The sequence below is a fragment of the Drosophila miranda genome, chromosome XR (genome assembly GCF_003369915.1).
Source record: "Drosophila miranda strain MSH22 chromosome XR, D.miranda_PacBio2.1, whole genome shotgun sequence".
Lineage (NCBI taxonomy): Eukaryota > Metazoa > Arthropoda > Insecta > Diptera > Drosophilidae > Drosophila > Drosophila miranda.
This window is the reverse complement of record NC_046674.1, coordinates 3,340,991-3,354,705: the sequence shown is the minus strand read 5'-3', so window position 1 is coordinate 3,354,705 and position 13,715 is coordinate 3,340,991. Positions and strand designations below refer to the sequence as shown.

General features: G+C 44.7%; 6 protein-coding genes across 8 annotated transcripts; 3 read left to right on the top strand and 3 right to left on the bottom strand.

The window, feature by feature from the left end:
- The first annotated feature begins 2,440 nt into the window (after nucleotides 1-2,440).
- On the top strand, nucleotides 2,441-4,264 carry LOC108151500 (bax inhibitor 1). Of its 2 annotated transcripts, XR_004471299.1 has the most exons (5): nucleotides 2,441-2,699; nucleotides 2,921-3,374; nucleotides 3,440-3,610; nucleotides 3,674-3,789; nucleotides 4,009-4,264. XR_004471299.1 is itself a non-coding variant. In XM_017280140.2 (4 exons), the coding sequence occupies exons 1-4, from the start codon at nucleotides 2,629-2,631 to the stop codon at nucleotides 4,045-4,047; spliced, it is 735 nt and encodes a 244-aa protein (XP_017135629.1). In that variant the 5' UTR covers nucleotides 2,442-2,628; the 3' UTR covers nucleotides 4,048-4,264. The 2 variants fall into 2 exon arrangements, 1 of the variants encoding a protein (XP_017135629.1); XM_017280140.2 differs by lacking the exon at nucleotides 3,674-3,789 and having other exon boundaries at nucleotides 2,442-2,699.
- On the bottom strand, nucleotides 4,160-10,113 carry LOC108151499 (selenocysteine insertion sequence-binding protein 2). The gene is made up of 4 exons (XM_017280138.2): nucleotides 10,031-10,113; nucleotides 6,805-7,341; nucleotides 6,530-6,750; nucleotides 4,160-6,473 (listed from the first exon to the last, which is right to left on the bottom strand). The coding sequence occupies exons 2-4, from the start codon at nucleotides 7,332-7,334 to the stop codon at nucleotides 6,247-6,249; spliced, it is 978 nt and encodes a 325-aa protein (XP_017135627.1). The 5' UTR covers nucleotides 7,335-7,341; nucleotides 10,031-10,113; the 3' UTR covers nucleotides 4,160-6,246.
- On the top strand, nucleotides 4,460-6,186 carry LOC108165458 (gustatory receptor for bitter taste 66a). Its single transcript, XM_017301496.2, has 3 exons — nucleotides 4,460-4,715; nucleotides 4,784-5,362; nucleotides 5,418-6,186. The coding sequence occupies exons 1-3, from the start codon at nucleotides 4,460-4,462 to the stop codon at nucleotides 6,167-6,169; spliced, it is 1,587 nt and encodes a 528-aa protein (XP_017156985.1). The 3' UTR covers nucleotides 6,170-6,186.
- On the bottom strand, nucleotides 7,398-9,978 carry LOC108151495. The gene has a single exon (XM_017280135.2). It carries the CDS (start codon nucleotides 9,729-9,731, stop codon nucleotides 7,578-7,580), a length of 2,154 nt encoding a protein of 717 aa, XP_017135624.1. The 5' UTR covers nucleotides 9,732-9,978; the 3' UTR covers nucleotides 7,398-7,577.
- LOC108151502 (ADP-ribosylation factor-like protein 5A) lies at nucleotides 10,064-11,460 on the top strand. The gene has a single exon (XM_017280144.2). The coding sequence runs from the start codon at nucleotides 10,647-10,649 to the stop codon at nucleotides 11,184-11,186; it is 540 nt and encodes a 179-aa protein (XP_017135633.1). The 5' UTR covers nucleotides 10,064-10,646; the 3' UTR covers nucleotides 11,187-11,460.
- LOC108151501 (ras-related protein Rab-43) lies at nucleotides 11,439-13,030 on the bottom strand. Of its 2 annotated transcripts, none has more exons than XM_017280143.2 (4): nucleotides 12,609-13,030; nucleotides 12,461-12,545; nucleotides 11,993-12,210; nucleotides 11,439-11,895 (listed from the first exon to the last, which is right to left on the bottom strand). In XM_017280143.2, exons 1-4 carry the CDS (start codon nucleotides 12,819-12,821, stop codon nucleotides 11,791-11,793), a joined length of 621 nt encoding a protein of 206 aa, XP_017135632.1. In that variant the 5' UTR covers nucleotides 12,822-13,030; the 3' UTR covers nucleotides 11,439-11,790. The 2 variants fall into 2 exon arrangements, with proteins under 2 accessions (XP_017135632.1, XP_017135631.1); XM_017280142.1 differs by having other exon boundaries at nucleotides 11,954-12,210; nucleotides 12,609-12,821.
- Nucleotides 13,031-13,715: the final 685 nt, after the last annotated feature.

Genomic DNA, 13,715 nt, shown 5'->3' with positions numbered 1-13,715 from the left:
CTATGCTTTGCAAAAACAAAATGCGACTTAGTCGCTCAGGTGTAATTCTATTACGTTTTTAAGTTAATATATTAGCAGCCGCTGAGAACACCCGTTCAGAGAGAACGGAAGATGCCATTAACGGCAAAAATTGCATTGCAATTTTTATACCCGATACTCAAAATGAGTATTGGGGTATATTAGATTTGTGGTAAAAGTGGATGTGTGTAACGTCCAGAAGGAATCGTTTCCGACCCCATAAAGTATATATATTCGTGATCAGGATCAATAGCCGAGTCGATTGAGCCATGTCTGTCTGTCCGTCCGTCCGTCTGTCCGTCCCCTTCAGCGCCTAGTGCTCAAAGACTATAAGAGCTAGAGCAACGATGTTTTGGATCCAGACTTCTGTGATATGTCACTGCTACAAAAATATTTCAAAACTTCGCCCCGCCCACTTCCGCCCCCACAAAGGACGAAAATCTGTGGCATCCACATTTTTAAAGATACGATAAAACCAAAAACGCAGAATCGTAGAGGATGACTATATGTTCTAGAGTGTAAAATCTCAACCAGATCGTATAATTATTATAGCCAGAATCAAGAAAACAATTTCATTCTTTCTCGCTCTGTCTCTCTCTAACACAGGTTTCATGGTCTGTTTTGCCAATTGCAAAATATGAGTTCAAGGATCTCAGAACCTATAAGAGCCATAGCAACCAAATTTGGTATCCACACTCCTGTGATATCGGACCTTGACCGTTTCGTGTCCAAATTTCGCCACACCCCCTTCCGCCCCCGCAAAGGACGAAAATCTGGGGCATCCACAAATCTCAGAGACTATTAAGGCTAGAGTAACCAAATTTGGTATCCGCACTTCTGTTAGATCTCACTATAAAACGTATACCTCAAAATTTCGCCCCACCCCCTTCCGCCCCCACAAAGGACGAAAATCTGTTGCATCCACAATATTGCACATTCGAGAAAACTAAAAACGCAGAATCATAGATAATGACCATATCTAACAGATTGCTGAATCTGGATCAGATCGGATAATTTGTATAGCCAAAAGCAACAAATCAATTCGCAGTGGCTACGCAGCGCCCGACGTCACGCTCAGACTGATTTTCTGTCTCTCTTGCACGCATTCTTTATCGTGTCGTTTAATATTAGCGGCGTCTGCCGGAGCAGAGCCATACTGACTAAGTATCGGGTATAAATGTAGAGTTGCGGTCTCCGCAGCAACTCACAACGTTCCCCCTCGTTGTAAAGTGTGTTTGCCACTCAGTAGCTCTCGCTTCAAGTTATGCTTGTAAAATGCTACCAAGAAGTCTAGTGCAAGCAATTAAGGATACATTCAATTACTTTTCTGAGAGCTCGAAGCGGCACAGAAAATTTAAGGCATTTCAAAAATTTCTAAATTCTCCGGAGCATCAAATACTCAATCATTATGAAATTCGCTGGTTGTCTCTGCATTCTTGTATTGCACGTATGATTGAGCAGTGGGATGCACTTGTTCTTTTTTTTGAGTACGAATTGGCCGTAGAAAAAAATTTATCTGCAGAATACACTCTCTCAAATTTAAAAAGCGTTTCAGTCAAATTTTATTTATACTTTCTAGATTATATTTTGCCTATAATAAATAGATTTAATATCATTTTTCAGTCTAGCAAAGCTGTAACACACATAATATATAAAAATTATGTCTGAAACTTATAAGTTAATATTAAGCTGTTATTTAAAGGACTTATATATAAGGAATAAGGACTTATATGAAGGATGCCGCACGTTCCCTGAAAGAAAAAACAAGAAAAAATTGGTGATCGTGGAGACGAAGATCCCACCAAGACATCAGCCGGAGGCATCAACATCAGCGGAAGCGGCGGACATCGGCAGCAGCAGCCCGGTACTGGCCAGGCCGGAAACCTGGTGCGAGAACCGTCAGCGGAGCACCGGCACCAAGGAATCCAGCGGAGCACCGACTGGAGACACGTTTGTGTCCCCACAGCTTTAATTTTTCTGTTAGTATTTTTTTGTATTAGTATTTGTATTCGTCGGCAGAATCTAGGTTATTAATTAATATTGTTAAAAAAATAGATAAATAAGAAAATATAACATGAATATAATATGAAAGTAAAACGTAGTCATGAGTGAGTAGAAAACGGTAGTTGGGTGGGACGAGAGTGAGAAGAAGAGCGGGACCCTGAATATGAAAAGGGAGCGCGCGAATTCAAAAAAAGGCGCTCATGGAAAGGTGGGACCCTGCTAGCTGGGAACGATAGGCCAGGGTGGCAAAGAGGCGGATCATAGCAATCTCCAGTTAAATGAAAGCACTGTTTTGTTACGTTTTTATAAAGAACAAAAAATGTTGTTCTCGGTATTTTCTACGGTATATTTTTAAAATGAGGCGGTATGTTTCGGTATATTTCTGAGGGTCGGACGGTATATTTTATCGATACGTCCGCGGTCACACTGTTTACATCACTTACTAAAACTTGTGAATTACAGAAAAAGAAAACAAGTAGGCGTCTTGTATAACTTTATTTCAGCAAGTCATAAAGCAGTTTGTCTCTGAACATATCAGATTCACTCCTCCGTTTGAAAAACTAATAAGATCTGAAAACTATTTAGCAAGCGAAATAAAACAAGAAAATGGCAGCAGCTACAGCACAGAAATTTAACGAACGTTTTCAGACGTTTATGACGGGGCTCAACGATCGCTAGTGAGTATTTATCTAATAGTGGAAAAGGGCAAGCGGCACTGGGGGACTTGCACTTGGCCCAGAGTCACTGGTGCAAAATTTAATTTGCTTGGGACGCGCTGCGTCATAAGTGATAGAACTGACGTGTTGTTTTGGTATTGAACCACATCAACAGTTGGTCGCCAACGAATCGATAGTCCTTGAAACTAGCTTACCTTGTCTTTATCCTCCCCCTTCCCCAGTGAGCCGCATGTGCGCCAGCACCTGGCCAAGGTGTACATGGTCTTGGGCAGCACTGCAGCCGCGACAACTGTGGGAGCCCTCTGCCAGATGCGCGATGTGCTAGATCTCGGTGTGCTGGCTGCCCTGGCCACGCTGGTGCTGGTATTGGGGCTGCATTTCTACAAGGACGATGGAAAAAACTATCGCACACGTTTGAGCATGCTCTATGCCTTTGGATTTTGCTCTGGGCAGACATTGGGACCGCTGTTGGGCTACATAAGCAGCATCAATCCGGCCATTATCGTCACGGCCCTCACTGGTACCTTTGTCACCTTTCTATCGCTCTCGCTGGCCGCACTCCTGGCCGAGCAGGGAAAGTATCTATACCTGGGCGGCATGTTAGTAAGCGTGGTCAACACCATGGCCCTTTTGAGCCTTTTCAACATGATATTTAAGTCGTACGTCGTTCAAGTGGTAAGTAAAAAAGTGAATCTAATCTGTGGATGCCATCTAAATCGCATATTTTCTCCATTAAACAGACTCAACTATATGTGGGAGTATTCGTCATGGCCGCTTTTATAGTTTACGATACTCAAAACATAGTACAGAAGTGCCGCAATGGTAACCGCGATGTTGTACAGCATGCCCTGGATCTTTTCTTCGACGTATTGAGCATGTTCCGTCGTTTGCTCGTAATCTTGACCCAGAAGGTATGCTCCATTCGTTAGGGCTTACATTTAAGTTGCTATAGCCTGTAAGCCCCCGTCCCACAGCTCAAGACCTTTATGGTTTAGTAGTCTATTCAAGAAAATCCAATCAAATGGTCGCCGAACACTTTGCAATAGTTTTCCCCAAGTCAAAAATCTCTTGAGATTAAAAAATTCAGACGGTATTTGCCGAGTCTTTCCGCATAGCCAAGGCAATAATTATACTTTCACAATTCCCAGCTAGGATCCCAAGTTTTCCTCCATTTTGCGGAAAGTATATTTATTTCCAATAAGATCGAAAAAACATTTGCAAAGTTTTCTGGCTGTTTGTGAAACTATATTTATACACTTTGGTCTATAAGTGCGAGGATCAATTTACCAATTAATTTAATTAATTTCAGGAGGAGCGAAAGCAAAACGAGCGCCGCAAGAGGAACTAAGGTCTGGCGGTAGCAGCAAAATACAACCAAAAAACAAACAATTTATACATCTACCATATGTACACTACAAAACTGATTACGTTAGAAAATTCTCAATTTTTTCAAACATACGGCCGTGCATATTTCGGCTCTTAAATTACAATACACTCAAATGTTCATTGTGCAAAAGCCCAGGCGAAAAATTCTATATTTAAATAAACCCGAAGTTAAAGAAAAATTCATCACAGTATTGTACCCTTAAATGGAGTTATCTTTATCTAAACACCCCATAATAGATTACTAATAATGATAATAACGATTGGAGTGGGGCTGCCCTTGTAATGTGCGGCAGCAATTTAATTAGGCTAAGTGCATGGCCTGCAGACCGTCCATAATATCCAGAGGGTCAGACGTTGGTCAGTCGACATTCAACATGCCGCCGGTCCAGTCGGAAAGTGCGCTGCCAATGGTCCAGCCATTGCTAAAGGAATTCCAGCTACTCTTCTATATATCCAAGATTGCTGGGATACTGCCGCAGGATCTGGAGAAGTTTCGCACCAAAAATGTGCTGGAAAAGTCGCGCAATGGCATGGTCTACATGCTGGCTATGCTGATCGTCTATGTACTGCTTTACAATATACTGATTTACTCCTTCGGGGAGGAGGATCGCACCCTCAAGGCCTCGCAGAGTCAGTAGACCATTACGATTGTAGGACAGCGGCGCCGTTATTTAACCTTGCTTCATTCCATCCCCCAGGCACCTTGACCTTTGTGATTGGGCTGTTTCTCACCTACATTGGCCTCATTATGATGGGCACGGACCAGTTAACAGCCTTGCGTAACCAGGGCCGCATTGGAGAGCTCTACGAGCGCATTCGTCAGGTGGACGAGCGTTTGTACAAGGAAAAGTGTGTGGTAGACAACAGCCACATTGGGGGACGCATTCGGTTTATGCTAATCATGACGTTCCTCTTTGAGCTCTCCATCCTGTTAGCCACGTACATCAAGCTCGTCGATTACACCCAATGGATGTCCGTTCTGTGGATTGTCTCGGCCATTCCCACTTTCATCAATACGCTGGACAAGATTTGGTTTGCCGTCTCGCTGTATGCGCTGAAGGAACGCTTCGAGGCCATCAACCAGACGCTGGAAGAGCTGGTGGCCACCCACGAGAAGTTCAAGCTGTGGCTGCGCGGCGATCATGACACTAGCAGTCGAACGCTGGACAGCTCCCAGCCACCGGAGTATGACAGCAATTTGGAGTACCTGTACAGGGAGTTGGGCGGCTTGGACATGGGCTCGCTAAAGGGATCTGGAAAGAACAAGGTGGCGCCTGGTGGGTGAACATTTTGGATATTTTTATCTTAAGTTCATTGTATGTCTGGTTTCAGTTTCCCACTCGATGAACTCTTTTGGCGAATCCATTGAGGCCTCTGACAAGGCCACTCATCATCCGATATCCGTAAATATGGCACACGAGAGCGAGCTAAGCAACGCGTCCAAAGTGGAGGAGAAGCTAAACAATCTATGCCAGGTGCACGACGAGATCTGTGAGATTGGCAAGGCCATGAACGAGCTGTGGAGCTACCCGATTCTCTCTTTGATGGCGTATGGATTCTTAATATTCACGGCACAGCTGTATTTCCTCTACTGCGCAACACAGTTCCAGTCGATACCGTCACTGTTCCGCTCGGCCAAGAATCCTTTCATCACTGTCATTGCATTGAGTTATACGTCCGGAAAGTGTGTGTATCTCATCTACCTGAGTTGGAAGACCTCTCTGGCCTCGAAGCGCACTGGCATCAGCCTGCACAAGTGCGGTGTGGTCGCGGATGATAACTTGCTCTTCGAGATCGTCAATCATTTGTCGTTGAAGCTGCTCAATCACTCGGTGGACTTCTCCGCCTGCGGATTCTTCACTTTGGACATGGAAACGTTATACGGCGTCAGTGGTGGCATCACCAGCTACCTCATCATATTGATTCAGTTCAATTTGGCCGCCCAGCAGGCCAAGGAGGCCATTCAGACATTCAATTCGCTGAATGATACCGCCAGCTTGGTTGGCGCTGCCACTGATATGGACAATGGTAGCTCCACTTTGTACGATCTGGTTACCACCACCATGCTAACGCCAACAGTTTGAAGATGATGCTGATGTATATTTTGTCTTGTTTGCACCTTTTCCTGCACTTATGTTCAATTTCAGCACATAATAAACCATCACACTGCAATCATCCGTTTGTACTCTGCTTTGGCCTCTTTCAACTCACTGAGAAGATCATTAAATATGGCATTGGCCCCATCGTAATCCAAAATGGCCACACAAGAGATCTGTGCACGCTTCTGAAGGGCATAGGACAGCTCGCGTCGTAAAAGCGAGAAGCAGTAGGGCACTTTTTGCTGCTGGCACAAGTCCTTCAATCCATCAATCGTTTCGTCCAGGCCACCTAGAGAATACATATATTATTATTGTTTGATCCTAGAATATCTTATACGCTCTTACGTTCTCCTGGGCAAATCTCACAATCGGTGGCCATGATTAGAAATTTTACTTTTTGTATACGTAGCCGCGCTAAAGCCTCCCGGATGCCCAAAACGAAGCGAGGATGTGCCCGTGCCTTGATCTCGTTTTTGGTATAGGCGCGTTTCTGGAAGCGACTCAGATCCTTCAAGAGCTGGGTGGTTAACTGCTTGAGCTGTGGCCTGGTGGAGTTGTCGCAATAGCTGGAGGAAACTATATTTTACATTAAATACAATAACGAAATATTTAAAAGAAACCTTCTGAAGCGTCGCGAATGTATTGGATGGACTTTGTCTTGTAGATGTTCCTCTTTGGCACGGAGTTTTTCCAGTTTCTGCTCCCTTTCTTTAGAAACCTCCGTATCCAGCAACAGGCAATCCAGCTTCTTTCTGAGTTCCTCCTCGTATTTAGGGATTGGAACGGTTAACATATTTTGCTTCTTCAGCCTGCGATAGCTGCATATCATCATTTTCAATCCAGTGACCTTTTTCTTGGGATTAAGGCGAGTTTTCCCTTTGCGCTTTGCTTCATATAGGGGTTTTGTGATGGTCAGATGTGGACGCCTTAGCTTTTTAGCCTTGTTCTGCTTTTGCGTCTGTCGCGACTTGACAACAAAATCGAGGAGCGTGCATTGCAGCTGGGGCTTCTTGTGCTTATTTTTGTACTTGGAGCTGCGCGGTAGTCTTGGGGCTGTTTCTCCTTCATCCTTTTGGATTTTGTGGAACGTGTTGTGATCTATAATATTTAATTTGTCCGAACGGCGCAGCATTTTTCCGAATTTTTCCATTGTTTTCCTTCAGTGTTGGATAACGCAAAAATTAAATGTCAAGCCGAAAGAAAAAAATTCAGATCGAGATATCGAATTAGTTTGTAATATTCAATAATATTGCATTTTCTTTCTTATAGCTATGAGTGTTTAATACTTAATTAAAAACATGGTTTGGCTTTACAGTTTACGAACTACAGTCTGGTAGGAAACAACTTATCTTAAGTAAACAATGGCCTACAGAATTTAGGAGGAAGGGCTATGCTATAATCTTATGCTGCGATCTATGGCTAAGTGCATATCGTTGAACTCTTTGAGATGCGAGAGTATCTGGTCGCGCTCGTGCTCATAGATCTCCCAGTATTTCAGGTACTGGCCCACATGCTTGAGTACCAAACTGCGGGCAAAGTCCAGGCAGCTTCGGACATGCTTCATCCGTCGTCGACAGCTGGCCAGCACCGATCGCAATTGCTGCTCTGGATCCAGTTGGGCGATAACAAAGGCAAATACATTCTTCACATCAATCCGGACATAATTCGGAAACACGACGGATTCGGTGGGACGCGCTTCCGGAAAGACAAGCAGCGAGGGGCAGAGCGGCATGGAGAACTCCCATGGAAGATCGTTGGCCTGGCTGTCAAAGCGTATGAAATTTACGCTTGGACTGGTGAGCAACGCCGACACTTGGAGAAATGCTTGAGATAGTACGGCGGACAAGGCACAGTCTGGACGATACATGAATACCACATTCGTGGCGTTTGGCCGCTGGAGAGCCTGCAGAAGCATTTGTCGGTTGAAATAGCGATGGAAAGCCGTGTCCGGAGGTGGTAACGCGTTCTTATAAACCTTCGGTAGTGTTTTGGCATAGAACTGACGGATGAAATCCTTGAGGGCCACATACGAGAAGGGACGATCCTGCGGCATTACATGCAGGGCCTCCTCGGCCATGTCCAAAATGAAGACCTGCACCGCTGAGGCATCTCGCTCGTGGGGATGGTGGTGCTGATGCTGCTGTATGCCCAACTGCTGCAAATAGTCGCCGTATTTAATGGAATCAAAGATCACGACACCCAGAGATCGATTCTTTGGGAAATCCTCCCCAGAATTTTTCCAGATAAGTTGGCTGTACTTGGTCACCATATTGGCGATGCCAATCTTCATGGCCGGCGAGCCATGGTTGGAATGAGCGAGGCACAAATTGCGCCGGTGCAAGGCCAGCAGGCTTTGCGACTCCGTGCCCCTGCCTGCCGAGAGCTCTAGGTGGTTCTGGTGGGTGTAGTGTAGCCAGACATAATTGAGGTACTTGTTGATCCTATAGTAGTTGGCCAGAGTCGCAGCATTCAGCTGCCAGGCTCTGTAGCATTGCTTGCCACGTTGTTCTCTATCCTCAGAGGTTTTTTCATAAAGTTCCGCGGGCATTTGCAACAGGGAATCTACGTTTGCATGGCTGTCGTCTTTGGCCCAATACGAATCACAGCTGTCTGTCTGTTTTTTCAGCTCGGAAGCCATTTCTTTGACCATTACCATGGGCATGGCACTCTGATGGCTCTGATGCATCCTTACGCCCATGGCCAGCACGGGAGTGTAGCGCGCCTTCAAAGCTATTGTCGTTGGAGTTCCATAACCATTCGAAAAGAACACCAGACTCTTGAGGGTATGACGTACCCATCGGACGATGCCCAAAGCTCGCCAGTCACTTGACGATGTGTTGAACGTATGCACACCATTCCTGCTGTCTATGACAACCAACTGCGGCAGTGTGACGTCTTCCCCTTTCAACATGCTCTTTGCACTCTTTCCAAAGTTAAGGGCGAACCGTATATTCCTTTCGGGATCGAACTCCAGCCAACAGATAGCGGCCGCTATATAGCGTTTGTATGCCAGACTGTCTGCAGAGTCCAGGAGCGCCAGGACAACAGCATCTGAGTGTTTCCTCAGTCCTGCCAGCTCCAGGCTGGTGTGCACCCGATCGACGGGCTCGATCAGATAGTTCATGAACCGTGCGAGATCCTCAAAGTTCCATTCTCCGGAGTATTGAAGAATATTTCGTTGGTTGTAGCGCACTATCAGAGTGGGCCACTTGTCCGGATAGCCGCCAGCGCCAACTACTCCTGGATTTGGCACGTGAGTGCTGCTGCAATTGCACTGGAAATGCCAGCAGTCGACGGCCCCGAAGAACGCATATTCGTGGTAATAGTGTGCCAGTCCATCGTAGAGCGTTTTGGCCTGCTTGGCCTCGCTCGACCAGGACACGTAGTGGAAAATCATCGCAATCTCGAAGTCAGATGCCCCGGCTCTGACTTGTGGCACGCTGCGACCAGGACACTCGGCGATAGGCGCCTGCTCCCGCCTTGACGTTTGGGCCTCTGTGAAGCAGACAGCGAGAACCAGCAGCACCAGGTTTAAAAATAAACACATTTTTGGAAGAACGTAGCCGGTGTGCTGGCTAATTTAATAATGCACAGAGCACCATATGATTGCAAATCGGTGGAAACTCTGGCCACACCACTGAGTGTTCATACCGAATACTGACAAACAGGCTTCAGATCACCTGATCATTATAACCTTATAAATGATTACAATACTTTTAGACTTTATAATGTTATGTTGATAGATACATAAGGGATCATTATTTTCAATAACTATACATAGTTCAAATTCCAACGGATAATTTCTATCAAAGCTACGGCCGCACTGAAAACATCTAACAACCCTACCTTTACTGCACAGCCGATATCGATCACAGACAAATACAACACTGACCAGCGCATATGCGTTAATTAATCACTTTTACTGTTTACTTTTTTAATATAAACTGCGTTAATTAAATTAAAAATTTGTGCAACAAGAACCAACTACGACGCGAAAACGAAGCTAAAATCTCATAGCAGCTCGCAGCAGTCGTTATAGTCGTGCACCGCCAATCCGTTCTAGCACTCGAGGAAATCTGTGAAGTGAACCTGAAGCAAGGCCTCTCCGCTCTGAATCTTTGGCAATCACAAAAAACAAGTGTTTGTTGGAATGCATATGTAAATTCATTCGAGGAGAGTATCGGAGCTAGCGCATATATAATTTACAGTTTGGCCTTCCACTTTCCAACCACAACAACAAAGCAGCTACAACCATACACACACACTCACTCACTCGCTCTCACACTCTCACACTCTCGCACTCACGAACGCACGAATAGTCACACAGAGCAGAGTGAGAGAGATAACCTGGTGTGAGGAAATCACCGTCATCACCTGTCCCACAGCCCAGTCCAGATTTTGAATTGAAACAAGCAGAAAACGCACTGCGCGTACAGAACAGACAGCGGACCACCATTGAAATATGGGGCTTTTACTCTCCCGCTTATGGCGAATGTTTGGGAACGAGGAACACAAACTGGTGATGGTGGGCCTCGACAATGCGGGAAAGACGACCATCCTGTACCAGTTCCTAATGAACGAGGTGGTCCACACGAGTCCCACCATCGGATCCAATGTGGAGGAGGTTGTGTGGAGAAACATACACTTTCTGGTGTGGGACCTGGGCGGGCAGCAGAGTTTAAGGGCCGCCTGGAGCACATACTACACAAACACAGAGCTGGTGATCATGGTCATAGACTCAACGGACCGGGAGCGGTTGGCGGTGACTCGAGATGAGCTGTATCGCATGCTCCAGCATGAGGACCTGAGCAAGGCCAGCCTGCTGGTCTATGCCAACAAGCAGGATCTGAAGGGATCGATGTCGGCGGCCGAAATCTCACGGCAACTGGACCTGACCTCCATCAAGAAGCACCAGTGGCACATCCAGGCGTGTTGTGCGCTTACTGGGGAGGGCTTGTATCAGGGTCTGGAGTGGATCGTTCAGCGCATCAAGAACAAATGACAGGCCACTGTAGCGTACCACCATAGCTAATAATTGTAGAAGGGTAATCCAATTTTTTTGTAAATGTAAAGCCACATAATACTGAGAAAAGGGTGTACCAGACTTTAAGCGTTTCGCCGATGATTTAAAAAGTTGTTGCCAAGCCAATTTTATTAAGTGTATAAAATAACGACCCCTCAATGATGCAAATTTACGAGTGTACGAGTATGATAATGATAATGTCTAAGATCTAAGCCAATTAACTACTTCCAATAAAATTACAAAAAAGAGTTTATTTCGAAACTGTTTTCGTATTAAATTGAATACAGAATTGGACGTATCTTTCCTCTCTTCAAACATTGCCTTCTAATTGACATTGTTAGCGCGATTCACTTGTTTGTTGATGTGTGAGATTGATTTGTACTCTATCGTCTAAAATAAATACATGGTTGTGTATAGTTAGTATTTAAATTAAATGGCTTACTCGCATCCGCCAGTAAGTAACCCGAAAAAAGTTTTAGGATTAGGTTTAAATATTAAAAAACTAAATATATAGCCACATGAACAGTTTGATCACAAAACGTAAAAGCAAAATAAAACAATATAAAAATGGTGATGCTTAAGTTTAAGTGAGATTACAGGAGCTGCTGCAACTCTTCAGGGGTTTCCCTTGGCCTAGGGTGATGGTGTTCTCGTCCACTGCCTCCACATTGTTGGCATCGTGTTGGCGCTGCAATGGAAATACAAGCAATAATGATTGATTCAGAATAAAAAAAGCCAGAGCACACCTTAAGTTCGGTGGCCAGGCAGCGGAAGGCATCCTCTACATTCATGTTCTCCTTAGCGGACGTTTCCATCACAAAAAGGATTTCAGGTATATATTGACACATTTGGCGAGCCTCTTCAAAGTCAACCTCGCGCTCCGTCTCCATGTCGCACTTGTTGCCAATCAATATAATCAGCACATTCGACGCCGTGTATCTACGCACCTCCTCGATCCACTTTTGCAGATTGGAGAAGGAAGACCGCTTTGTAATGTCATAAACTGCAGCGAAAACAATTACAAATTAATAAACTAATAATATGTATGTATCTCCACATGTGCGGCACTTGAGAAGATAACAAGACTGCCAGCAGAGAGAACGCTATTAAAATCAATTCCTCGCAATAAAATTAAAGCGTGGCGCGGTGCTCGTTATCAGCGAATCACGTCGTTCCTCGACAGGAGCTCCACTACTGATAGCGCCGAGGCGGCATGACAAATGAATGGGCGTATCCGAAAGATACCGACTCACCAATTAAGACTCCGTTGGCAGACCGATAATAGCTCTGCGTAATTGTGCGAAACCTCTCCTGGCCAGCCGTGTCCCAGATTTGTAGCTGCAGGGATATGATTCATTATTATCAACTTCAAATGACGCGACCGACCACCCTTTCACATACCTTAATTTGTTTTGCCTCAACTTCTATGGTTTTCATGGAAAAGTCCACTCCAATCGTATTGCCATGTCGCTCTATGTAGTTTCCCGTCTTGAACCTGTCCACTATGCAGGTTTTTCCCGTCCCACAATCTCCGATCAGGACAATTTTGAACAGGAAGTCAAAGTTCTCCTCGTTGGGCAGTGCCATCAAAGTCTGTGGGTTACGGGCCGACATTATGCCTGGCCGATGTCGTGTGTTGTGGATGGCAATGGAGGGAGTTTCTGAGAGTTTTTTTTCCAATGAAAAATGAAAACAAAGATTGAATAAATGCACTTGATAGAGATGATAGATACGCAGCTGTTCGACCTATCGCTGTCCAATCGTTATTTTGCACATCGCTAAGAAGAACGATAAGTGGGTAAATTTTGTTCGTTGATTTTTGAATTATTTGTTTGTAAATAAAAATGGAATAATAGTTGACAAAATATTGACAATATTTGCTTATCCTATCTACTCCTGCAATACTTTTCAAAATAGAAATCTATTGGGAAGATCTTATCATTACGTAAGAAAGTCATAAATGTTGGCTATTTATTTAAATGAGGCAATAGATTCAGCAATAGCAAATGGAAAGCACTTGTGCGTGTGAATTGATGTACGAGTACATCAATTTAATTGAAGCTACCATCACGTACATAGGTCAGGTTTTCTGATAACATTTGGGTTTGTCTCCAACCCAATAAATTTTCACCACGTACCCTAATGATGGCTAACAAATTAGCTTTATTGAGTGATAAATATTTATAGGTTTTGTGAAATTTTCTTCATATTTTCCCCAATGCAATTTTAATTGACTTTCCATCCAAATAGAGACCTTGACCCACATCCAAGCTTCTGCTTCTACTTCTAGATGTGGAGGAGACTCACTTTCAAACCGCAGCGGAAGCTGAGGCTCCACTCACGGCACAAAACATGTTATATGCACATCTGGATCTGTCTTTGTATCTGCATCTGTGTATGCAAAGTAGCTGACTTGCTGACCAACTGCTTCGATTGCCAAGCGACTTGGAAACCGCATCCCAGATTCGGCTGTGCTGTGTACGCACTGTCGCATCCATTTCGCATGGA